This window comes from Oculina patagonica, chromosome 7 (genome assembly GCF_052425735.1).
Source record: "Oculina patagonica isolate OP01 chromosome 7, crgOcupat, whole genome shotgun sequence".
NCBI classification, from domain to species: Eukaryota; Metazoa; Cnidaria; class Anthozoa; order Scleractinia; family Oculinidae; genus Oculina; species Oculina patagonica.
This window is the reverse complement of record NC_135764.1, coordinates 5,254,141-5,280,851: the sequence shown is the minus strand read 5'-3', so window position 1 is coordinate 5,280,851 and position 26,711 is coordinate 5,254,141. Positions and strand designations below refer to the sequence as shown.

Here is a 26,711-nt window from a genome sequence, read left to right as displayed (position 1 = left end):
CTTCAACGAGAAGACATGCACAAAGAAAAGAAGTCTCATACGTGCCAACAGTGTGGCAAGTGCTCAGCCGAGCAGGGTATCTCGAGGAACATGAACGAATACACACAGGAGCGAAACCATTTACGTGCAAACAACGTGCAAGCGTTTCAGCACAGCAAGGCATCTCCTCCAGCAAGATAAAAGAGCACATATAGGAGAGAAGCCATTTACTTGCAAACAGTGTAACAAGTGTTTCAGCAGAGCAGGAAATCTCCAGCATCATAAAAGAACACATACAGGAGATAAGCCATTTAGATGCACACAGTGTGACACGTGTCTCAGTGATTCAAGATCTCTCCGCCGACATAAAAGAATACACACAACACAGGAAAGAAACTATCTTCGTGCAAATCTCAATTAAAAAAATCTTCTCTTGACTAAATTAAAACATATATGTACAGCTGTTGTATTTGTCGGAAAGAATCTAGAAGTCAAGGAAAGCATGATCATGCTTTTCTTATATGATAATCATGTGAAGCAAAGTGAAAGCATTTAGCAAAGGTAGAACAAATTTCGTAAGTAGCGCGCGAAAGTTCGCGATTATATTCAGGTAAGACAAATTTTAAAAGTAGTGACATATGATAAATGTATATTTTTCGGTTATAATTAACAAGGGACACTCTTATGAAATTAACCAGCCATGATATACGAATGGAGTTGTTGGCGCAAATACGTTAACGTTTGGCTCCACTCAGACTCATTTAAGCCCGCGCCGTGGGCGAAGTTTAAATGAGCTCCAAGAACCTTTAACTACAACTGAGCTACAACTGTGCCACTGAGCGACTAAGCTAATACTGGATCTTAATGTCTTTTTCCGAGCCTAAGTGGCCCATACAGCCGGAGCTTATCCCGGTTTCTGTAGCATTAAGCGACTAGGAGTATTGCTACTCCCCCCTGGATGGGATGCTAGTCCATCGCAGGGTTACCCCCAACAGTAAGTTCGCCGGTACCCATTTATACACCTGGGTGGAGAGAGGCACTGTGAGAGTAAAGTGTCTTGCCCAAGAACACAACGCAGCGCCCCGGCCAGGTCTCGAACCCGGGCCGTTCGACTTGGAGCCGAGCGCGCTAACCATTAGGCCACCGCGCCTCCCATACTGGGTCTTAAACTACAACTAAAACAACTTGTATATTCGTTCTACCAAAAAAAGTTTTAGATTCTCTTCTAGAACTGTTTTTCCTCTGTACTCAGAAATAGCATTTACTAGTGTACTAGGGTTCCGAAAAGAAAACAGCAAAGTTTCCAAGAAATACCGATCACTAGTTCAAATACTGTGTTTTCTTACAATAACTATTTGGTATTTTTAGTTTTCTATACTGTGCTGATTCGCGTTTCTTTGACAAAGGGCGCGTCTCAAAGCCGGCACATGGTTACTTCTTTCCCGGCTCTATTTCCAGTGCTATTACTTTTACTCTTGTTGGTACAACGATCCGTGGCCGCTGAAATGGAGTGGAGTGCTGCGACCTGATAAAAAACAAAAATTGACATGATCTTACATTATTATAAATATGACACTTCAAGGGATAACAAATTACATTTTATAAAACAAAATTTGAAGCCTGATTTTTAAATGAACTGAAGAGTCTACAAACTTAGAAATACAAAAAAGAAACTTTTTTTTAAATTTCCTGTGTTGTTCGCTTTGTAGACCTATCGCCAGTTGTGAGCACTTCTACATAGATGTTTCATAGTCTTAAGAGTCGAGTAATATATCAAACACGAGCGACAGTGTTTCATCGGGAAATCCAAACACCGAAAAGAGGGATGAAAATACGATGCGCAGCGGAGTATTTTGACGGAATTCGAGGTGTTTGGATGGCCGATGAAACACTGTCTCCAGTCCTTGATATATCTTCTCGAACGAAACAGAAATTTCGGGGTAAAGGGAGAAATAAAATCGTAAAAAATCTATGTTAATTAAGACCAGGTATCCTAACCTTCTTTACGGTTATGATTTTCTTTGTATTAACTTGATGAATTATTAATGAGCTTGAGAATCTTAGTTATCACATTTTGTAAAAAAAAAAACCGAATGCTTCAGGGTGAAATCATGTCATCGTGAATAACACAAACGGGTGTTCTATTAGCGAGCGTCCTCAATATAAAAAATTTACACTGAAGACTTGTTTGGGCAATGCAAGCTAATGCACTTACAGTAGTTTCACTCGGAATCGAGCACAGCTCTGTTTGTGTCCCTTGATGAAGTCTTGTGTCGCTTTGTTCGGAATCTTTGCAGTTTTCATCCTGTTGCTTTATTGTCTTTACACCAACTTGCTGATCTCTTCCATGCGTGAGATCTACAGCTCCACCAGACAGTCCGTTGGGATTATTCATGTGCCCGGTTTGCAGCTGGGTCTTATGAACGCTTGCTTCCACTAAGCAGTGCATTTCGCCATGCAAGTCGTTCAGAGGAAGAAGCATACCCAGACAGCACGAAAAAGACCACTGTGGATTTTTTCGCCAATCCTTCAAGTAGCGATATAGGAACACAATATATTGAGCTGAAATGAAGCAAAGTGTGTCATTAATTTTATCATTAACCCAAAGAATACTGAGTTTTTTAAAGAATAGTTTTTAAATTTCGGTGTGTTTCACCTGGGGTTTAGACCGATCGAGGGTATGTATTGCTCTCGATACATATGTTTGGAACATTCATACTCAACATGAAACAGTTGAACTTTGTTTTGAATATTAAAATTGCTGTGAACGTTTTTGATGCATGTAAATTAGAGAAGATCTGACACGAATCAAGAGAAATCGCCTACAATCATTCTATAATTTGGAGAATCAAAAATTTGTGCTCTTGATCAATCTTTCTTTCTTCAAACTGTCTGCTTACAACGGATCTTTCTCTGCCCGGGTTTGCCATTAGATAAAGAGTAATAGTTGGCGGGGAAACCTTAAAAAAATATTGGGAAGTAGCCTGCGACATGATATTAAGCTCTCCTTCTAATTGCAAGGGGAGAAACAATATTCCTTGACGCTATGTAGCACGGAAACTTATAAGTTTACTTATAAGTTAACTTATAAGGATCAACTTCAGCTATTCTTCCCCATCCCTCTACCCACAACTTTCCGACCGGGTTAGCTTTGAAAAGCTTCGCTTTAATTCTTCAATTTAATGCTATTTAATAGACTACTTTTGATTTATTAAAGTTCAGCTTGATAACAAGGCCTAGAGGACACAAACAAAAGAAATGAATAAACACGCCTTTTGTTTGTGTCCTCTAGGCCTCACTACCAAGCTGAATTTTTATATATCAAAAGAACTGCCTCCTCCACAGGCTTTTCCAAGGCCGATGGAGAGAGAGGATTTTGAGCGAGCGCGTAGCGCGAGTAGGAGGATTGGGAGCGAGCGCGAAGCGCGTCTCCCTTCGCCCCGCTTTCCTCAATAATTAACTAGCATTTCCCCCAGCGATCGCGAGCGACTGGGGACGAGGCAGTCAAAAGAAGCCAATTCAAGTTCTGTAACACTGTTATCTTACCAAGAAGTAAGCCAATCACCGAAGTATTTGCTCCAAATATCAGTATTTTGAATAAGACCGCATCCGTGTACTTGTCGACGGAGGCTGATATGTTCTCTGCAGGAATTCTACTCACGGCTCCAACACCCAAGTTGACAACAGTAACGGCAAGGGACACTGTCATTAATCTGTTCTCAGTGACGTCTTTTATAGGCTTGATCCAGGAGAAGAGTACTCCGTACATCCCAGCGATGGCCCATGTCAAGCCAATGTAGGACCTGCTCTCTTGGCCCACAAGAATCAGACCAGATGTAAGGATTACTTTACGAGACATTTCAACTAACTCCCAATACCACGAAAGGTGGTTGTAGTTTTCAAAGAGAAAACGCAACCCTAAGATCATTGCCATGCCAAAACCTGCAGTCTGAAACGCGTTGGCGTCTGCCGCTACTAGTAATTCTCTTCTTTGTCTCCAAAGGGCGATGAACGAAAAGGTCGGGAGGGCAACGATATAAGCGGCAGAAACGTATGCCAGGATGAGCCAATGATTGTACTTTGTACCTTGGCACTGTATGCTGTAATCTGCTTTCATGTAATTGTCACAATAATTTTCCTTTTTGTCTTGGCAAAGTGTCTGGCAAGCAAGTGGAAGAACATTGGCTGTCTTGACGCACGTGCCCAGGTAAGTAACGTACAAGAAGAAAAACAAATTCCTCAACACAATCTCTTTTGTCCGTGAGATTTTACTTGTTTTGTCCTCGTTCTGCACGCCTTGACTTCGAAAGATTATAACCTTTTGCACTGCGTAAGCAATAACAGAAGAGCCAATGAGCGTAGCATTTATTGACATCATCGCAAGCAAATTCCCAAAGGCATCCACGCGAAATTTCGAGAAAAGGCAGTTAATGGGTGCTATCTGAAGTACATCCATCTGAAGTATTTCTGAATATTTGCCGATAGCCTCTAAGGATCCTGGCCACTTTATATAGGAGAATGTTTGCAGTAAACCATAAGTGACCTGATAAAAGCCAATTACGATTTTCATTTTGGATAAAAACATGTCTATCAGAGGTCGGTTTTTCCCTCTTTTATTTTGCCTTTTGTTCATCGACGTCAAAGCGGCACCGATTATCAGCACAGCGGCCACAACGATCGACAACTGCCCCACAATCCACCTCTTTGATGGACATTGATTGCATGCTTGCAATTGTTTATAGTATCCTGAACTGCACACTGCACAAAGTGGGCCTTCGTATCCAGTCTCACATGGAGAATCTAACCCACCTTTGCAAGACTCTTCTCTTGGACACTTGTAAGGCGTTGGTATCGGAAACGGGTATTTTACGCTAGAATCATCTAATGCTGGTGAAGACCTCAGGAGATTTGCGATGAAATGTCTATAGCGATCTTTACGTGTCTGGTTGCGCCATTCCCACCAATAGCCAGATTTCAAAGAAACGTAGTCATCTATGCATTTCAGTCCCCGTACACATTTCTGACATTTTTCAAACATATGGGTTCGATAAAATCCTTCCAAACATTTGCAAGCACGGAATCCAGCGAAGACCTCCGTTTCTGTTCCTGTGGAGCATTTAAAATTGCCTTTACTTTATATTTATTACACGTCTATTTCTAGTCTCTATCTAAAAAGGCCCATGAGGCAAAAACAAAAAACAAAAAGAAAAAAACAGAGAGCTCAGTCTAAAGCATTCTCTATGTATTGAACTGGGTGAGGATTCTATTGCTCTTTTCTGTACAGTCTTCCATGTGCTCAATACGTATCGTCAAGACCTAGGCCAATTTTCTCCCACTAAATATATATGTTCGATTTTCCAAGAACCTGGCGCCCAAGGCCCAAAACAGCCCGGGGCTAGTACAAGTTCCCAGCCCTCCCCCCAGGCTAGAAGGTTGTCACCCCAGGAGCTCAGCTGGCAGCTGCAAAACCGGCCGGGTGCCTTCTACACAGGGAAGCCTGCACCGGTGTCATTCAAAATATTCACAGACTACACAGGTGCATTCCAAGTTCACACAAAATTGCTCAAAGGGGCCGGAACCAAGCTAGGCCAAGCGGTCAAAAATGACACCCTCCCCTCCCCCCAGCTTTTGACGGCTACCCGCCAGCTGGACACCAGCAGATAGCCCAGTGCCTGGGCAAGGTCCCCATACCATGGTTGACGTTAAGCTCCCTCGAGTTAAAGTTGCTGGCTAGGCTTGAACTCGGGCTACGCCCGAGTTCAAGCGATAACCTGGCAGCCAGGTTTCTGCGAATTCTCTGAGATATTAGTCGTAATTTAGAAGAAATTATTGGTCACCAGGTTTTCTTTTAATTGGATGAATGGTTTTTGAGGATTAAACAAATAAAAATATACATGGCACAAACTTGAGCCCTTCAGGTCGACAAAAGTCGATTTTGATTCTCATTCTCATGAACCCATTGGCTCAATTTGCCGTTTTGTTTCAAATTCAGTTTTCGGATTCCTCAGTAGAAATGGAAAGATAAACTAAGTTCATTCCCGATAATACTGGATAATCTTCATGTGGTGTCTTAAATTTGTTGGCGTTTACCTCTTATCTAACTCAGTGTGCCCACTGAACGTCTTTACAATTTATGAATTTTCAAACAACATTTAAGCTTAATACAGGAAAGTATGGCAGGAATTTAACACCTAATGTAATATAACGCATACTATAGTCACGCCATCTTATGTGATAAGGAAAGGAATTGTATTTAACAAGAAAGTATAATCCTTTATTTAAAGCAAAGTTTCATAACTATCACATAAAAACTCTTACTGTTACCTTCAGGGCAGGACTTGCAATCTTGCTTTCGTGTTCCTGGTGCTTTGTCAAATGCAACAAATGATCCATTAGGACATTTCTTGCAGCTTTTGGCCACGTAACCGATATCATCAGAGTAAAATCCTCCTGAAAAGAGAATCATTATGGACTACGTGATTACGCAATATACCAAAAATTGGTAACCACGATAACATATTACTGTGCCATGCCAGGGAATAAGCTGATGTGACTGGTACATGCACCAAGACTGTATTAGCTAAGCAAGTGCTTCCATGTTAAAGAAGATAATCATGTAACGACTTAAATTGACTTACAATAGATGGAAGGAAACGACTTAATTTGACTAACAATAGATGGATCGAAAGTGACCAATTACTGTTGACAAACTTTACACGAGTCTTACAGCCAATAACGCCACGGCTAAACTGTGCTAAACTAAACGGTCCAGACTTATAACACCAACGACTGACGACAACATTTCACTTGACTTCGAAGATGACTTCCGCTCAGGTTGTCGAAATGTCAGTCACCAACAACAGTCCTTCACAGAACTACTCTCACCGGGACGATCACACTATACGACGTACTAATAATTCTTATGTCATCTATGCAAGATGCAAAGAACATAAAAAGGGGGGGAGTGGTGGCGCAGTGGTGTTCGCCTTCCACTAATGTGACCCGTGTTCGGCGTAATATGTGGTTTGAGTTAGTTTTTGGTTCACTTCCTCGCTTCGAGGTTTTCCCCTGACTCTACAGTTTTTTATCGTCTACAAAAACCAACACTTTTAATTCCCAATTCGATCAAGGAACAGTGGATGAAGAACCACTCTGTGGAAATGCCACTGCAAATTCCCATTCATTATTTATATTTGTTTATCTATTATTTAAAACGTACCTGGGGGACACGTTGTGCATTTATCAACTCCTCTGTCAGATGAATTGGAAAATGTGCCCACGGGGCATGGTCAAAAGGTAGTAAAAAATGGATAAATGTTGGGTATCGATCTGAAGCCCGAAGCTAGCAGAGCAGAAATAAGGGCTGCACTTTCAACGAATTCGGGAACGTGAATAGCTTCTGCCATGGAATTGATAGGATTTCTGCAAAATAACAATAAAGGCTTTAACAAAATGATCCCAATAACTGCCCACGCTTATTTTTGTGTGAATAACCTCTGTTGCCGAATAAGATATGTATTTTAGAAGATATATTTCAAGAAGATATATGTTTTATGAGAGTACTTTAAAATATTTGAAAGGTTGATGTAACCAACCTCAGCTATGTAACATATATATTTCGAATTTATTAGGCTGAATTCCATTTTTTTTTTTAATGTTGCGCGGTTTATCTTATTTGCCATTTTGGCACAATTTTCATGTTAAAGATTTCAATTTTCATAAAGTATCAACAAACATGTACGTCATAGAATTGAGACAATCTAATTGGTTACATATTACTCTTATTGGGACCGGGAAAAAACCTGCAAGGTATCGATCGTTTTTGGAATGAAGGTGTGTCTTGTTAAAACACGCAAGTTTATTGACAGAAGCTCACTGACTTCATTTGACGGACGGATATATTTACAGATGTATCGTGACATTTGTCCTTTGAGGGGCTGTGACATACATCACTTTTGCAATTGTCCTGTTTTTTATAAGCCTGAAAAAACAATAGAATATTGACGGCATAAATCAGTAGAACCGTTATTAATAAATCATAGTACTGTTATCAAGAAGATATTTCGTCTATATTTATCAGTGCAGTGTTTTTCAGCATTTCTATAACAGAAAAATACGTCACATTCGAGAATCATAAAAACTGTGGCCAAAGAAGGAATCCAGGCTCAATATCTTGAGTTTCGTCCGCAGCAGATATCTGTTGTAAAGATATAACAAAGAGACAAGTTATTAGGTTGAAATTGGTATTTATGGCCTTGAGCAAGGCTTCTAAATGTCAAAACATGAGAAAATAAACTTTGGTTTAAGTGATAATGTCTGTCTTTGCTGTATATTTATACCGTATTTTAACCTCAAGTAGCACAAACGAACTATTGAACTCTGATGAAGGTGAACAGGAAAGTCACCGAAAATGTAGTTTCCAAAAAACCAGATCGGCTTAAGAACCGTTTTATTTCATAAATGTCCAATACCGATCGCAATACTGGTTCCAGTATTTTCAGTTATATTAATACAAAAGGTTTACAAAAATGTATCTTACACTTCCATTCCCGAACCATAACTGCCCCATCTAAATGCCTCTGGTTCGATTGTCTTTATAGGATTGTCCGAGAACATTCTTAAACGATAAGAGCAAAAATAATGTAAACATCAGGACATGGAATTCACTGACCATTTGATACAATATTCTCTGTCATTTAAGTGACACAAAATTATACAACACAAGTGAATAGTACTTCTCGCGAGCTCTGGTTGGTTAGCTCGGAGGTGATTGGCAAAGTACTATTCACCTCCGAGCAGCCGAAGAGACAGCTGAAGAGAAACAAAATGGCAGCGCGTTTTGCTTCGGATACCGAAAGAAATGTTTTGGCCGCTATTTTATTCAGCTTGTGTGATATATTCTGAAAACATTATTCACCTTAGTGTCGGTGAAAGTAGTGCATAATTGTTAATTATAACCCCACCGATTAATTCCGTTGCACACTTATTGGACAATACATCACGTGGTACAAACTCGGATGTAGGAATGATGGGTTTCAGGCAATATATCGCGTCCGATTTGATATCCATTCCCTGATCTCATAGACTAAAAAAATGAAGCAAGTCACCTTTTCACCCAATGGCATACTGAGCTTTAATACTCACAGTATATGAGGCCACCACATGCTAGCCATTGGATTGACATTAAAAAGGGCTCTATATGGAATCTTCTCTAATTGGTTTCCATTCAGAAATCTAAGAATTTGTAGAAAACATGGCGTGTTGAGAAAACGTAAAATACTTTTACTTTGAACAAAATTTGCAAACTCAGTGCGCAGACAACTTGGAGACCTCAGCCTGAAGATCAGTCCCGTGTACACAAGTCGCAAGAACAAGGACGAAATCAAACTGAGGGAAGATAAGCCTGCCCTTTGTGAATCAACAATGCGTAGTGTATAATTTTCAGTGTAACCTGTGTGGTGAAGGGTATGTCGGTTACACGTGCCGACATCTTCACCAACGAGTGGAGACCTGGTTTGTGCGCTAGACTCCGGATCGAGTGGTCCGGGTTCGAGCCCTGGCCGGGACCACTGCGTTGTGTTTTTAGGCAAGACATTTGACTCTCACGGTGCCTCTCTTCACCCAAGTGTATAAATGGGAACAAACGAATTAATGCTGGGGGTAACCCTGCGATAGCCAGCATCCCATCCAAGGGGAGTAGAAATAATCCTAGTTGCTTCCTCTTTTGGAAACCGGGATAAACTTCGGCCTGATGGGCCACTAGGCTCGAATGCATTCTTTTTCCATATGTAACCGCGAGGAAGAACAGACGTTATATGCTGCAAAACAGTTTCAAACTATTTTACAATTCAAGTTTGGACCCTCCTATTAAAAATTCCTGAATCCGCCTTTGTTTCTCAGAATGAATAAAAGACAAACTCGTGACACTCATTCTTTATTATACGTACAGATAAATAAGACCGGTGGTCCTTGCAAAGGTCTCATTTGATATAGACGTTATCCTATTACTATGCAGAAACCTGTCAATCAATTACCAAATGGTAATTGGCATATGAATTACAATGAAAACGAGAACGAATGAAAACGATCAAATAAAATGTTTTTTTTTTATATAACGTTTTTTATAAAGAAGAGTTTCTTATCAGATAACCCTGTGAAAAAATAAAGTAAAGGAAATTGCACGACTTCGAGTATAATTCGTGATTTAACCCTGGAAAGTACAAGCTAGGGATGGGGGATACCAAAACCAACTTAAAGTTCATTTTGCAGTTTTGTGAATGGTATTTACTCTGAGATGCTACAACTTGCTACATAATTACAGAATATACTTACAGAAACTTGAAAAAGGGCAAACAACAAAAGAAATCTTTTGGCAAGTATTGAATTTCGTTGTGAGAAACATCCCTATTATAGAAAAGATACTAAATAAATAACGAGGTGAGCAATTCATTCATTTTCGATAGTTTTTACTATATTATTGCACACTTACAAACATAACGTTATACGACTACAGAATATTGGTGGTTTTTAAATCTTACATGTTTATCCTTAGCTTCTAGGAATTTTTCGACATATATATTTCACACATGAAAAAAAAAACACCATTTAGACAAACGTAGATGTAATGTAATGGAGTGATTTTAATTTTAGTGTTTTCGTTTTATTGTTCATTCATCAGGGCCCTATTGATTACAATGGCGTAAGCTTTTGAACGGGTCTTTGTCTGAGATAAAGAATTTTTGCCTTTTAAGTGAAAGCGAATGATATGGATGGTAGAATCTATCGTTGTTTAATGTACATCTTGATGGCCGCCATATTGGTGCCCCACAGAGGTACACAAACATGGCGGCTACTGAACTCTTTAATTTTTTCACAATTATATTCGTAATAACGCAGTTGTGCAAACTGTTATACAAAGCTAAAATTTTCATTCAACACTTCTTTCTATCAGTTCTTATTTAACAACTAGATTACGAGCCCGAGTTTTCTGTAAGCGAATAGTCAACGAGGCACACCCGAGGTGACTGTCACTCATAGAAAACGAAGGCGAGTAGTCTAAATGTTGTAGTGTAAACTCAAAGAAATTGCAGTCCAAAACGTTCAATTTTATGTACTTTTAAGCCGAAAATCAAGAATAATTGTTCCTTTTAAAAGCGACGCTTGCTCGTTTGTTTTCTAGCAGCGAATAAAAAACAACTGAAGAACCAGTCAGTTTCACGTATTTCCAAAAAGACACCAATGAGTTTTTACTCAAACCTGATATTTTTGTGGCGTTTTTGACGCGAACAAAGATGTCAGTTATTGTGACATTCAAAAATCACCAACACCGACAATGATGCAATAAGTGGAATGATTATATTTCAAAAGCGTTTAGTTTAAAATATTTTATAAGGTTTGTTTTTCATCCTTTTCATTTCTTTCATGGAAGTTTGTTCTAAAAGGTTCTTGGCTTCACTCACAACGTGCCCAAATGTTTCAGGTTAGCAATCAGTTTGTCGGGAAGAAATGTTATAGCGTTTGAAGACAAATCTCTGTAACAATACAAAATACAATCAGTGAACTGAAAATAAACAAAACAACAACTTTTGAGATTAAAATATTTCATTATTTTTCTTTTTTTCATGAGTCCAAACCCATACACGTTTTTAGTAGAGCGTGCCTCGTTTCACTTACAAGTCGTGCAAAGTGAACAAATTGGCAAAAATTCTGTCAGGTAGAAATGTTATGGCGTTTGAAGACAATTCTCTGTGTAAAAAAAGACACTGCAGTAAGGGAAATAATACTAGCTTACAACTTTTTGATCAACTTTTCAATTTGACAATTTTCGATCGAATTATTACATCAACATGTTTTTTTTCCCATGCAACTAATCTACGCATGTACAGGAAAAGTCAATGGAGGTCTAAATGGAGTTTTACTAATAGCTAAGAATTGTTCAAATTGTGTTCTGACAAACGATAAGTTATTTGACTGATAACTAAGATCAGCTGCAAAATTAAATGATATCTGAAAAATGGGGTGAACGTTTAACTAAAAACCGAGATTTTTGAACCCACATTCAGGCCCTCGACACTTGTTCATTTCACCTACAGAGTCCGCAATATTTCTAGATTGGCAAACAGTCCGTCAGGTAAAGCTACAATTGCGTTTGAAGACAAATAGAGCAGTTTTCAATTGAGTGTCGTAAAACCAAAACCAAAGTAATTACTCTGGCCAATCACAAAGGACACAGACAATCCAGTGAACCAATCAAAACTCGAAGCAAATACATGAAGCCGATTCGAAGCGCGGGAAAACGTGCGCCAGCGAGTCACGATTGGTTTTGGTTTTAGTTCTGATTGGCTGAGAAAGTGGCGCGAGATTTTTAAGCCAATCACTAAGCGAAGCAATGCAAAACCAAAGCAAACGCAATTAACTTTCGACACTCAAGTGAAAAGCGCTCTATACAAAAAAAGAAGACGATAAGATGTCACAATTTTTATGTTTTCATATTGCTTCTTTTTCGAATTTTTGAAACACAGGCTATGTAAATTGCAGTAAAGCTAGGATGTTCCACTTACAGGTTTTCCAAATTTATCATTTCCGCAAAAACTCCGTCAGATATAAATTGAATTGCGTTTGAAGACAAATATCTGTGACAGTGAAATGTCAAATAATAAGAAACAACATTTTAGATGAAATAATCACGTTATATTTGTTGTTGTTTTTTACAATAAATTATGTGGGGTTGGCTGTAAACAAAGTAGACCCATACATACAGAACTCTTAAATTTGTAAGATTAACAAACGCTGTGTCAGCAATAAATGTGATAGCGTTCGAAGACAAATCTCTGTGAAAACACATAAAATAACAAAAGAAACAATAATAGTTTATCAGCTTATATATTGCCATGATGGTTTTCATATTATAATACAAATTCCACGTTGCCTGCCAGGGGCAAATATTGAAATGATGCTGTTTCTCGGAAAATCGGAGCGATATACTGATCCAAAAGGTAGTTGGTAGTTAATTTTAAAAATGCCCAATGTTTTTAATATCTAGGACTTGGAGTGATTTCTTTTAAATGAGAGAAATTTTCATTCAGCAAATGCCGCCATGTTCACTGGCCTGGATGGCAAACGTGGCACGGCTTAGTAGCCAAACCTTGAGATGCTATATTCACCGCCTAGAGCAGTGACTATTGCGTCATAAACCAATTCGGTGTAGCAAATCTGAATGACCCCAGTTCAGAGAGCGAATGCAGATAAATTGCCCAATAACCCGTACACTGCATCAAGTTCCGTACTTTGAACTCACTTGTCCCCCGAATCACGCGTTGCCACATCACGTGTTTCGGGGGACAAGAGATTCAAAGTGTCACGATGGAGTCTCGCAAGCAAAATAACTGGTTGGCACATTTAAGCGCAGGGACAAAACCATGCTAAAGAAAAGCACAGCATATCAGATCTACGGTCCAAAAGTACGTAAAAGTAAGACTAAAACTGCAAGGGACCGCAAACAATAATGCTGCTATTCGTAGGATTTACTGAGAGATCTGATCAGCAATTAAATGAAATAACAAACATCTGCAAACAAGGCTGATCATACTGATCATACATACATAACCCTTTTTAATATTTATACGAGTGAAATGATATATAGATTCAATTATTATCTTATTTAATCTTTTTCTTAATGGAAATGAACTCTTGCAAGGATTCTAGTGTAGTACTCTTCTTTTTACTTACAGATATCTCAAATTTGTCAGATAGGCAAACACTCTGTCAGGTAGAAATGTGAGTGCGTTTGAAGATAAATCTCTAATACATAATAAAATACATAATACATGGACGTTATCCTATTACTATGCAGAAACCTGTCAATCAATTAACAAAAGGTAATTGGAATTTGACTTATATTGGTGGATCTAACGGCTGACAGACTGTATACGAATTACAATGAAAACGAGAACGAATGAAAACGATCAAATTAAATGTGTTTTTAAACATTTTTTATCAGATCACCCTGTTGAAAAAAATAAAGTAAAGGAAATATTGCACGACTTCGAGTACAATTCGTGATTTAATCCTGGAAAGTACAAGGGGTCGCCGTCTCGCCTTTCTGTTTCTTAATAAAAATGAACTCGTGCAAGGTTTCCAGTGTAGTATGCCTCATTTTACTTACAGATAGCTCAAATTTGTCAGATAGGCAAACACTCTGTCAGGTAGAAATGTGAGTGCGTTTGAAGACAAATCTCTGTGAAAATACATAATGCATTATGTTCTAAATTTATGTTATGTTGTGCAGAGGAGGATCTAGGCGGTGGGTTCAGGTGGTGCGCACCCCCCCCCCCCCCCCCCTCCGAGAATACCTAATCCAACTAATGATCTGCAAAAAGAGAAAAAAAACAGTCGCGCCATTACTTAGTGGTGCACCCCTTTCAAAGAAAAACTCTGGATCTGTCCCTGTTATGAGTTGCAATAAAGCGTCCCTCGTTACACTTACAATGTTTTCAAATTTATCGTATAGGCTAGAGCTCTGTCAGGTAGAAATGTGATAGCGTTTGAAGACAAATCTCTATGAAAAAAAATAATAAAGTAAGCTGAATAGCAACTAACAACTTTTTACATTGAAAAAGATTACATTATTTTTTCAAAGGTTGTTTACCAATAAATGTATGTAAGGTTGTGGTTTTGCTTACAGATGTCTCAAATTTGTAAGATTGGTAAACACTCTGTCAGGTAGAACAATAATATTGTTTGAAGACAAATCCCTGTGTAAAAAGGCAAATAGCAGTTGCATTAGAATTCCAGTTGAATTATATTATTCTAGTTCAGTAAATACTATTATATTATTACACTTTCTTTATCGGGGTATGAACATAACAGTCGTAAACCCTGAAAAAAACTATAGTCGAACCTCTCCTTACGGACACCTATATATTATAGCTATTGCGGGCAGCTCAGGACTCGGTCCGAAACAGACCAAACTTTAGATAAATTCTACTTTTGTAATACGGGTACTTCCATAATACGGACACCCTTTCTTGTCCCTTGCAGTTGACTCAGGGTGAAAGAGACCAAGAATTATATATTACCTCTGTAATACGGACACCTCGACCCTTAAAAAGACGCTCTTCCCTATTCCTTTGGCGGACTTATGTATTAAAAAATGTTCGACTGTACTTGTGGCCTGTTTAATGTTACAAAGTGTCTTTAAGTACTAACATGTCAGCTATTAGCTGTCAGTTGTGTGTTTGTTGCGGTAATCTTAACTTACAGGCGTTCTATTTTTATGAGGTTGGAAAATATTCCACGAGGTAGAAACGAAATAGAGTTTGAAGACAATTCCCTGAGGTAGATGACATAAAATAAATGAAACTTAATAATAGACAACGAAAACCTCCTTTAATTGAAGTCTCCCGAATGATTATTAATGTTCTCTTTTCTAATTTACATATTGTATTGGCAAATAGCACCAAATATATTAAATAGATTAAGCCAAGACTAAAACCGGAGCTCCACGGTAATTTACTTTGCCCTTCATTTATATATCTGAATTCACTTACCATGGACATAAAAAAAACTTAAGCCCGCGATCCAATAGAAAAACCATTTTCCGGTCAGCGGCCAACTTTAAAAAACACATGACCTAGATGAGATATACACCTGAGCCTGTGATATGGTCAAATGATACTGGTCAGCGGACACCTTGTATTGACAGCTGTCAATTGACCATAACGTGTTTGCTCAGTATCAAAGAGGTTGGGATAATCTATTTTCTGAAGTGGGCGACGTACGTACGTACGCGCCCGCGAGCCGTGTCGCTAGCCGTGATGACCATGAAAACTCAAGTTCGTGGTTTTCCTATTTCTGTGGATTTTCTATGGTTATGGGGCTCCGCTCTGCAGCATTACATAACATAAAGAGATTCTTTAGAACAAAATGGAACAAGTATTATGGGGAAGAACTACAGGATTACAAGGATGGAAGTGGATTGCAGTTCGTTGGATTTGATCTTGCAATTGTGACAGGATGTCAAAAATCAAAATTCCTTTAATCATTATTTTTAAGTTGACATTTCTTTGCTTTCACCACTTTTGTCGTTTTTTTCTTTCTATTTCAAGATAATTACAAGCAAGGTTTCTGATAGCAAGCTACAGGCCATATTTAAAAGAATGCGATATATCAGCCTAGACACTGTGCACTCTTTCCTCCGCAGAGGCTCCTTCAGTGGGGGAAGGCGAAAAACACGAAAAATGAAAAATAGGGGAAGTTGCTGGGGACGACGGGAAGAATTCGTTTCGATTCTCTCCAGGCACCGCGCGCTTACTTTTCACCTCTCCCCATTTCCCAGCCCGTACGAAACACGAAAGAGGCCTCTGCGGTGGAGAGAGACACTGTGGCTTTAAGTTATCGGAAAGAAAAACTAAAACTGAGGACTTGCATGTTCCCCACTGTTTTCATATTTCCGATACGTAATGAGTAACTGGTCGCATGGGAACAGAGAGTTTCATTCCATCCAGTATCGATGTCTCTCTCGATTTCGTTTCAAGTATTCTCGGGAAACTTTGAGATTCAAAGGAGCAAAAACCTCACTGTTTACCACTGACAACGATGCTCAAAAGGTTAATTCCGTAAACAGCATTGGTGAAGGCGAATTTCATTTCCATCAAAAATAAACTTTCCAGCCAGACCCAGGTAATGCTTTTATAAAATTGCACAGCCATATCGGTCGCATCAACACACATTGAGCAAGATCAACAATATTAATTGAATAAAACTCAGTCAATTTAGAGCGGTTTTCACTTGAGTATCGAAAGTAATTCGCATTTCCTTTGGTTTTGCATCGCTACGCTCAATGATTGGTTAAAAAAACACGCACCACTCACCATCCAATCAGAAGTAAAACCAAAACCAATCGTGACTTGCTTGCACACGTTTTCCCGCGCATCAGGTCAGCTACATTTATTCGCTTCAAGTTTTGATTTGGTTTACTGGTTTTTATGTAACATCTGTGATTGGCCAGAGTGATAACTTTGGTTTTGGTTTTACGACATTCAATCGAAAATCGCTTTAACTCATTGACTTCAACTTTAGCCCATTCCCTAAACTGTTTCCTTTTCGTCATATTACGTGAATTGTGGCGAGCAAAGGAGGGCTCAGGGACTGGACTAGAATTTAATTTACCTTTGGAATAACAAGTAAAATTAGCCCACACGTTACAAATAACATAAATAACAAATAATAAAATCAATACGACTTACAGCATCTGTAGATTTGTGAGTTTTAGAAACGTTCCAACAGAAAGATCTGACAAGTTGCTTGAATGCACCTTCCTGAAAGCAAATACACTTTCTAAAAGAACCAATCAACAAACACTGTTCATTTTCATTGTTGTCACAAAATATGAACACAACGATGCATTTTTCATATCAGCTATGACTGTTTTGGGTGACAAATTACCCTGTATATTTTGCATGTTCAATTTTGAGATTTTGGAACTGACGATTTCACCTTTGAATCATGAAAACCCCTTCTCTTATCTTGTGTCAGATCTTTAGTTATTCTTCCATGATGTCATACTGGACCTCAAGTTCGTTAATAGAATGAAACTTTTCCAAAAAAGTTTAAGAATTATGAGAAGAAGCGGGCCTTTACGACTATCACACTGAAAGATTGCAAAGGCGAATTAAACTGAACAAATTTCAAATTTTGCGTAGATCTTACTGTCAAAACATTGTTGCTATGGCAACATCCAATGGGGTGAACGTTTAACTAAAAACCGAGATTTTTGAACCCACATTCAGGCCCTCGACACTTGTTCATTTCACCTACAGAGTCCGCAATATTTCTAGATTGGCAAACAGTCCGTCAGGTAAAGCTACAATTGCGTTTGAAGACAAATAGAGCAGTTTTCAATTGAGTGTCGTAAAACCAAAACCAAAGTAATTACTCTGGCCAATCACAAAGGACACAGACAATCCAGTGAACCAATCAAAACTCGAAGCAAATACATGAAGCCGATTCGAAGCGCGGGAAAACGTGCGCCAGCGAGTCACGATTGGTTTTGGTTTTAGTTCTGATTGGCTGAGAAAGTGGCGCGAGATTTTTAAGCCAATCACTAAGCGAAGCAATGCAAAACCAAAGCAAACGCAATTAACTTTCGACACTCAAGTGAAAAGCGCTCTATACAAAAAAAGAAGACGATAAGATGTCACAATTTTTATGTTTTCATATTGCTTCTTTTTCGAATTTTTGAAACACAGGCTATGTAAATTGCAGTAAAGCTAGGATGTTCCACTTACAGGTTTTCCAAATTTATCATTTCCGCAAAAACTCCGTCAGATATAAATTGAATTGCGTTTGAAGACAAATATCTGTGACAGTGAAATGTCAAATAATAAGAAACAACATTTTAGATGAAATAATCACGTTATATTTGTTGTTGTTTTTTACAATAAATTATGTGGGGTTGGCTGTAAACAAAGTAGACCCATACATACAGAACTCTTAAATTTGTAAGATTAACAAACGCTGTGTCAGCAATAAATGTGATAGCGTTCGAAGACAAATCTCTGTGAAAACACATAAAATAACAAAAGAAACAATAATAGTTTATCAGCTTATATATTGCCATGATGGTTTTCATATTATAATACAAATTCCACGTTGCCTGCCAGGGGCAAATATTGAAATGATGCTGTTTCTCGGAAAATCGGAGCGATATACTGATCCAAAAGGTAGTTGGTAGTTAATTTTAAAAATGCCCAATGTTTTTAATATCTAGGACTTGGAGTGATTTCTTTTAAATGAGAGAAATTTTCATTCAGCAAATGCCGCCATGTTCACTGGCCTGGATGGCAAACGTGGCACGGCTTAGTAGCCAAACCTTGAGATGCTATATTCACCGCCTAGAGCAGTGACTATTGCGTCATAAACCAATTCGGTGTAGCAAATCTGAATGACCCCAACTCAGAGAGCGAATGCAGATAAATTGCCCAATAACCCGTACACTGCATCAAGTTCCGTACTTTGAACTCACTTGTCCCCCGAATCACGCGTTGCCACATCACGTGTTTCGGGGGACAAGAGATTCAAAGTGTCACGATGGAGTCTCGCAAGCAAAATAACTTAAATGTGGTTGGCACATTTAAGCGCAGGGACAAAACCATGCTAAAGAAAAGCACAGCATATCAGATCTAAAAGATCTACGGTCCAAAAGTACGTAAAAGTAAGACTAAAACTGCAAGGGACCGCAAACAATAATGCTGCTATTCGTAGGATTTACTGAGAGATCTGATCAGCAATTAAATGAAATAACAAACATCTGCAAACAAGGCTGATCATACTGATCATACATACATAACCCTTTTTAATATTTATACGAGTGAAATGATATATAGATTCAATTATTATCTTATTTCATCTTTTTCTTAATGGAAATGAACTCTTGCAAGGATTCTAGTGTAGTACTCTTCTTTTTACTTACAGATATCTCAAATTTGTCAGATAGGCAAACACTCTGTCAGGTAGAAATGTGATTGCGTTTGAAGACAAATCTCTAATACAAAATAAAATACATAATACATGGACGTTATCCTATTACTATGCAGAAACCTGTCAATCAATTAACAAAAGGTAATTGGAATTTGACTTATATTGGTGGATCTAACGGCTGACAGACTGTATACGAATTACAATGAAAACGAGAACGAATGAAAACGATCGAATTAAATGTGATTTTAAACATTTTTTTATCAGATCACCCTGTTGAAAAAAATAAAGTAAAGGAAATATTGCACGACTTCGAGTACAATTCGTGATTTAATCCTGGAAAGTACAAGGGGTCGCCGTCTCGCCTTTCTGTTTCTTAATAAAAATGAACTCGTGCAAGGTTTCCAGTGTAGTATGCCTCATTTTACTTACAGATAGCTCAAATTTGTCAGATAGGCAAACACTCTGTCAGGTAGAAATGTGAGTGCGTTTGAAGACAAATCTCTGTGAAAATACATAATGCATTATGTTCTAAATTTATGTTATGTTGTGCAGAGGAGGATCTAGGCGGTGGGTTCAGGTGGTGCGCACCCCCCCCCCCCCCCCCCTCCGAGAATACCTAATCCAACTGATGATCTGCAAAAAGAGAAAAAAACAGTCGCGCCATTACTTAGTGGTGCACCCCTTTCAAAGAAAAACTCTGGATCTGTCCCTGTTATGAGTTGCAATAAAGCGTCCCTCGTTACACTTACAATGTTTCCAAATTTATCGTATAGGCTAGAGCTCTGTCAGGTAGAAATGTGATAGCGTTTGAAGACAAATCTCTATGAAAAAACATAATAAAGTAAGCTGAATAACAACTAACAACTTTTTACATTGAAAAAGATTACATTATTTTTTCAAAGGTTGTTTACCAATAAATGTATGTAAGGTTGTGGTTTTGCTTACAGATGTCTCAAATTTGTAAGATTGGTAAACACTCTGTCAGGTAGAACAGTAATATTGTTTGAAGACAAATCCCTGTGTAAAAAGGAAAATAGCAGTTGCATTAGAATTCCAGTTGAATTATATTATTCTAGTTCAGTAAATACTATTATAATATTAAACTTTCTTTATCGGGGTATGAACATAACAGTCGTAAACCCTGAAAAAAACTATAGTCGAACCTCTCCTTACGGACACCTATATATTATAGCTATTGCGGGCAGCTCAGGACTCGGTCCGAAACAGACCAAACTTTAGATAAATTCTACTTTTGTAATACGGGTACTTCCATAATACGGGCACCCTTTCTTGTCCCTTGCAGTTGACTCAGGGTGAAAGAGACCAAGAATTATATATTACCTCTGTAATACGGACACCTCGACCCTTAAAAAGACGCTCTTCCCTATTCCTTTGGCGGACTTATGTATTAAAAAATGTTCGACTGTACTTGTGGCCTGTTTAATGTTACAAAGTGTCTTTAAGTACTAACATGTCAGCTATTAGCTGTCAGTTGTGTGTTTGTTGCGGTAATCTTAACTTACAGGCGTTCTATTTTTATGAGGTTGGAAAATATTCCACGAGGTAGAAACGAAATAGAGTTTGAAGACAACTCCCTGAGGTAGATGACATAAAATAAATGAAACTTAATAATAGACAACGAAAACCTCCTTTAATTGAAGTCTCCCGAATGATTATTAATGTTCTCTTTTCTAATTTACATATTGTATTGGCAAATAGCACCAAATATATAAAATAGATTAAGCCAAGACTAAAACCGGAGCTCCACGGTAATTTACTTTGCCCTTCATTTATATATCTGAATTCACTTACCGTGGACATAAAAAAAAACTTAAGCCCGCGATCCAATAGAAAAACCATTTTCCGGTCAGCGGCCAACTTTAAAAAACACATGACCTAGATGAGATATACACCTGAGCCTGTGATATGGTCAAATGATACTGGTCAGCGGACACCTTGTATTGACAGCTGTTAATTGACCATAACGTGTTTGCTCAGTATCAAAGAGGTTGGGATAATCTATTTTCTGAAGTGGGCGACGTACGTACGTACGCGCCCGCGAGCCGTGTCGCTAGCCGTGATGACCATGAAAACTCAAGTTCGTGGTTTTCCTATTTCTGTGGATTTTCTATGGTTATGGGGCTCCGCTCTGCAGCATTACATAACATAAAGAGATTCTTTAGAACAAAATGGAACAAGTATTATGGGGAAGAACTACAGGATTACAAGGATGGAAGTGGATTGCAGTTCGTTGGATTTGATCTTGCAATTGTGACAGGATGTCAAAAATCAAAATTCCTTTAATCATTATTTTTAAGTTGATATTTCTTTGCTTTCACCACTTTTGTTGTTTTTTTCTTTCTATTTCAAGATAATTACAAGCAAGGTTTCTGATAGCAAGCTACAGGCCATATTTAAAAGAATGCGATATATCAGCCTAGACACTGTGCACTCTTTCCTCCGCAGAGGCTCCTTCAGTGGGGGAAGGCGAAAAACACGAAAAATGAAAAATAGGGGAAGTTGCTGGGGACGACGGGAAGAATTCGTTTCGATTCTCTCCAGGCACCGCGCGCTTACTTTTCACCTCTCCCCATTTCCCAGCCCGTACGAAACACGAAAGAGGCCTCTGCGGTGGAGAGAGACACACTGTGCCTTTAAGTTATCGGAAAGAAAAACTAAAACTGAGGACTTGCATGTTCCCCACTGTTTTCATATTTCCGATACGTAATGAGTAACTGGTCGCATGGGAACAGAGAGTTTCATTCCATCCAGTATCGATGTCTCTCTCGATTTCGTTTCAAGTATTCTCGGGAAACTTTGAGATTCAAAGGAGCAAAAACCTCACTGTTTACCACTGACAACGATGCTCAAAACGTTAATTCCGTAAACAGCATTGGTGAAGGCGAATTTCATTTCCATCAAAAATAAACTTTCCAGCCAGACCCAGGTAATGCTTTTATAAAATTGCACAGCCATATCGGTCGCATCAACACACATTGAGCAAGATCAACAATATTAATTGAATAAAACTCAGTCAATTTAGAGCGGTTTTCACTTGAGTATCGAAAGTAATTCGCATTTCCTTTGGTTTTGCATCGCTACGCTCAATGATTGGTTAAAAAAACACGCACCACTCACCATCCAATCAGAAGTAAAACCAAAACCAATCGTGACTTGCTTGCACACGTTTTCCCGCGCATCAGGTCAGCTACATTTATTCGCTTCAAGTTTTGATTTGGTTTACTGGTTTTTATGTAACATCTGTGATTGGCCAGAGTGATAACTTTGGTTTTGGTTTTACGACATTCAATCGAAAATCGCTTTAACTCATTGACTTCAACTTTAGCCCATTCCCTAAACTGTTTCCTTTTCGTCATATTACGTGAATTGTGGCGAGCAAAGGAGGGCTCAGGGACTGGACTAGAATTTAATTTACCTTTGGAATAACAAGTAAAATTAGCCCACACGTTACAAATAACATAAATAACAAATAATAAAATCAACACGACTTACAGCATCTGTAGATTTGTGAGTTTTAGAAACGTTCCAACAGAAAGATCTGACAAGTTGCTTGAATGCACCTTCCTGAAAGCAAACACACTTTCTAAAAGAACCAATCAACAAACACTGTTCATTTTCATTGTTGTCACAAAATATGAACACAACGATGCATTTCTCATATCAGCTATGACTGTTTTGGGTGACAAATTACCCTGTATATTTTGCATGTTCAATTTTGAGATTTTGGAACTGACGATTTCACCTTTGAATCATGAAAACCCCTTCTCTTATCTTGTGTCAGATCTTTAGTTATTCTTCCATGATGTCATACTGGACCTCAAGTTCGTTAATAGAATGAAACTTTTCCAAAAAAGTTTAAGAATTATGAGAAGAAGCGGGCCTTTACGACTATCACACTGAAAGATTGCAAAGGCGAATTAAACTGAACAAATTTCAAATTTTGCGTAGATCTTACTGTCAAAACATTGTTGCTATGGCAACATCCAAACGACTAGCTGTCACACTAAAATAATCTAGGTAAACAATCACCAATGTTTTAAGCATCCTTTCGTTATGGATTTTTATTTCTTATTTTTTATGACAATTTAAATTTTTCACGTTAACTAGCTCAGAAAGAATTTCACTCATATCTACTCCCAGGCCTCCCACCCTCACCACCCCCATCACTTTCACCCGATCAACCATTTAATAAAAACAAAACCCGGTCCGACATGCTTGTTCAAAGGGTGGATAACGCCAATCACCGGATGGATAAGTGTCGACAGAACATACTACGCTATCCACTGGATAGTGATTTATCCGGTGGATAGTGTTATCCACCCTTTGAACAACTGGGGTTCCAGGACCTCGGGTAGTTATTGGACAAAACTATTTACCAAAATTAATTACACCTTATACGTAAGCTTTTGCCTATAGCTTGTAAACTTTGAAATTCATTTTCTCAGACTCTGACAAGAAATTGTTGATGTTATTTCGGATAATTACTTACATCTTCACCGTTCATTAAGGATGGGAAATAACGCATTAGGATTTAAATTATTAACGGTGGAGGAATTAATTATTAAGGGTGAAAAGTTTGTTGTTGTTGTATTCTGGTACTTGATTTTTGTCCAACTAAAATAAATATTACTCGACTTCCTTGTTGATTATTCAATCTTAATATTTTTGTCACACATTAGGCTCAATTACCACCCGTGTTCGGGAAATGAGCCCGCGCTCCTCCCCAAAAAGAGGAGGAGGAGCAAAGACTGGACTCGAGAGAGCGGCGGAAATCGAGCTTTATCACACATTTGCTTACATTCTTTCTGTGTTCCCTGATGCACATTTCTCGATGTCTCCAGATGATGTTACATTTCGGCAAGAAAGCGTATTGTCCCAATACCAACGCAGGTATTTATAAAAACAGTTCAGTTCACAATCTAAACGTCAACAAGAAAAGTGTACAAGTATAAATTTCAAGGACTGATATCGCAATGAGTAAAGAAAACGTTAGGACTGAATTTCTAGTCTAGTCGGATCTAGTTAACCCTCAGTCGATCAGAGACTAAGCTCCCTAAAGTCTGCGTTGAGCCTAGTGGCGCATCGGGCCGGAGTTTATCCTGCTTTTTTTTTTTTTAGCATAAAGCGAATAGAAATATTTCTGCTCCCCCTAAAATGATGCAAAACTAAGATCTGTGACTGATTTTAGTTAACAGGCAAAATGATATCAGAAAGAGTTTTTGTGATTTTTCTTACCAATAGAAGTGGATGTGGCTTAGAGTATGTAATTAAATTTAGATTTATGTGAGGAAGGTGTAATGTAATCTAAGCTATTCTAATCTTTATTTCTTTTATTAACGGTGAATAAAACCCCTCAATAAAACCGAGCTAAAAAACGATAAAACTAAAAGTAAGGGGAGAAGGGAGGGGCGAAAAGTGCTTTATGCAGGCAATCACGCCAAGCAGTAAGGTCGCAAAGGATCATGCTCGGCCCCACTTGCTAAGAACTCCGGAAAAAGTGGAATACAGCATGATTGCGTGACACTCCCGACTACAAGCTCGAGTTTTCGAAGAGCAAATAGTCAACGAGGCGCAGTCGAGTTGACTATCACTTATAGAAAGCGATCGAGGGCGAGTAGTCTTATTGTTTTTGTACAAACTCTAAAGGATTGTAGTTTTAAACCAAAAAATTCAAGAGAAATTAACCATTAAAAGGGTAGCACGATCGTGTTCTATCAGCGAATAGAGACAATAGAAAACAGTGGAAGAGCCAATCAGATTCTGAGTTTTTTATGTAGTGTGATACAGCTTTTCGGCTATGCTCGCTGACAATTTACTGGTGAAATATTCGTGCGTGGATTCCACGTGCGCGCGTTGGATATGAGATGGAAGATAGCCAACGAGCGAGTAGCGCCGAGTTGGCTTTAAAGATGTCATATCCAACAAGCGCAATTGGAATAATTGTTTTATTAAAAACGCCCAAAGAATTGCAATATTTAAGCTCCTCGTCTGTTTTCGTTGACGCCTATTGGCTACCATATTTGTGGTCAATGGTATATGAGCTCATATACAATTGCCCGTTAACCAATCAAAACGATGGAATTGCAATATACCGTTGCTAGTTTTTAATAAATATGATGTTTTCTAACCTGTAAAAATGACCGAGACTTCTTTCACGTCAGTTCCATACTTGCTGGTGGCCACACAAGTGTAGTTTCCTTCTGTGTATAATGTTATTGTCGCAGTGTTTCTTGTTGTATTAACCAGTACTGTTGCGTTCCTTATCATTGCTGTGTATATGGGAGGGGTTCCAGTGGCTGAACATGATAATCTGTAGCCTGGTAACACTCGGAAAACTGACGCTGATAATTCAACCTTGGGTGAAACTATATTAAACCACAGCAACATTTTAATTAGAGCAGTTTTCAACTGAGCGTCGTAAAATAACAACACCAAAGTCTAAGAACACTCTGGCCAATCACAAAAGACAAAAAGACCACAAGCCGTCCAGTAATCCAATAAAACCAATCAAAAAACAATCAAAGTTTCGTCTTATAATCTACGTGACGCCACCCTAAAGTTATCCTTAGCGAAACCAAGAACAGACTACCTAAAGCGAAGCTTTAGCTACAGCGGTGCCTCACTATGGAATGATCTTGCTAAAGAAGCAAAGAACTAAGAACTGCGAGTTCCTTAAATAGTTTCAAGAGAGGCATTAATAGGTGGTTTTCCGGCATTGGACTCCACCGGCAAATATGTAAACCAGTATTTAGAAATTTATTTTTATATTTCTATTGTACATTACTGATATTTTAACCGTGGTAAAATAAAGATTTAATTCATTCATTCGTTCATTCAAACCCGAGAAAATACACATTGCATGCGCGGCATGAAGCACGGGGAAACTTGCAAGAGACCACGAGCCAGTCGCCATTGTTTCTTTTTTTTTACTTTTCATTGGGGTAAAGCAAAACAAAAGGAAACGCGAATAACTTTCACTTCATATGATTCCGGTTGACCGGGCTGGCCCAGTGACCGAGATCTCGGCTCACTTCTATTTTATTTGTAAAAATTTCGATGTGTTCATATGAGAGGCGGCCAGCCCGGTTACCGATATCTCGGTTTATGCAACCGAGATCACGGCAACCGGGAAGAAAATTTTCCCATTTGAACACTCCAGCCTGCTCACCGGGATGTAACTTTTTTTGAGAAAATAGCTTCCCCTTCGTAAATGGGCGGTCAAAATGGCATAA

The 26,711-nt window shown here is 38.5% G+C and overlaps 2 protein-coding genes across 2 annotated transcripts; both read right to left on the bottom strand.

The window, feature by feature from the left end:
* Nucleotides 1-1,129: 1,129 nt before the first annotated feature.
* Nucleotides 1,130-7,993, bottom strand: LOC144659964 (uncharacterized). The gene is made up of 6 exons (XM_078520497.1): nucleotides 7,886-7,993; nucleotides 7,199-7,401; nucleotides 6,304-6,429; nucleotides 3,526-5,085; nucleotides 2,195-2,541; nucleotides 1,130-1,504 (listed from the first exon to the last, which is right to left on the bottom strand). The coding sequence occupies exons 4-6, from the start codon at nucleotides 5,015-5,017 to the stop codon at nucleotides 1,394-1,396; spliced, it is 1,950 nt and encodes a 649-aa protein (XP_078376623.1). The 5' UTR covers nucleotides 5,018-5,085; nucleotides 6,304-6,429; nucleotides 7,199-7,401; nucleotides 7,886-7,993; the 3' UTR covers nucleotides 1,130-1,393.
* LOC144661073 (uncharacterized) lies at nucleotides 6,254-25,866 on the bottom strand. Its single transcript, XM_078521779.1, has 21 exons — nucleotides 25,608-25,866; nucleotides 24,278-24,398; nucleotides 22,972-23,043; nucleotides 20,982-21,053; nucleotides 20,404-20,475; nucleotides 19,888-19,959; nucleotides 19,451-19,522; nucleotides 18,465-18,536; nucleotides 17,226-17,297; nucleotides 14,661-14,732; nucleotides 14,144-14,215; nucleotides 13,708-13,779; nucleotides 12,738-12,809; nucleotides 11,439-11,510; nucleotides 10,312-10,383; nucleotides 9,927-9,998; nucleotides 9,124-9,213; nucleotides 8,519-8,596; nucleotides 8,102-8,176; nucleotides 7,349-7,401; nucleotides 6,254-6,429 (listed from the first exon to the last, which is right to left on the bottom strand). Exons 1-21 carry the CDS (start codon nucleotides 25,864-25,866, stop codon nucleotides 6,254-6,256), a joined length of 1,860 nt encoding a protein of 619 aa, XP_078377905.1.
* Nucleotides 25,867-26,711: the final 845 nt, after the last annotated feature.

What these genes read in the sequence shown, in the direction of transcription:
- LOC144659964 (XM_078520497.1), bottom strand. Translation starts at nt 5,017, where the DNA reads ATGTTTGAAAAATGTCAGAAATGTGTACGGGGACTGAAATGCATAGAT. An exon ending in GGTGATTGGCTTACTTCTTG is followed by an intron (nt 2,542 to 3,525) that starts GTAAGATAACAG and finishes GCTTCATTTCAG; the next exon opens with CTCAATATATTGTGTTCCTA. An exon ending in CGATTCCGAGTGAAACTACT is followed by an intron (nt 1,505 to 2,194) that starts GTAAGTGCATTA and finishes GTTTTTTATCAG; the next exon opens with GTCGCAGCACTCCACTCCAT.
- LOC144661073 (XM_078521779.1), bottom strand. Translation starts at nt 25,866, where the DNA reads ATGTTGCTGTGGTTTAATATAGTTTCACCCAAGGTTGAATTATCAGCG. An exon ending in CTCACAAATCTACAGATGCT is followed by an intron (nt 14,733 to 17,225) that starts GTAAGTCGTATT and finishes CTTTTTACACAG; the next exon opens with GGATTTGTCTTCAAACAATA. An exon ending in ATGTGGTGGCCTCATATACT is followed by an intron (nt 8,597 to 9,123) that starts GTGAGTATTAAA and finishes TTATCGTTTAAG; the next exon opens with AATGTTCTCGGACAATCCTA.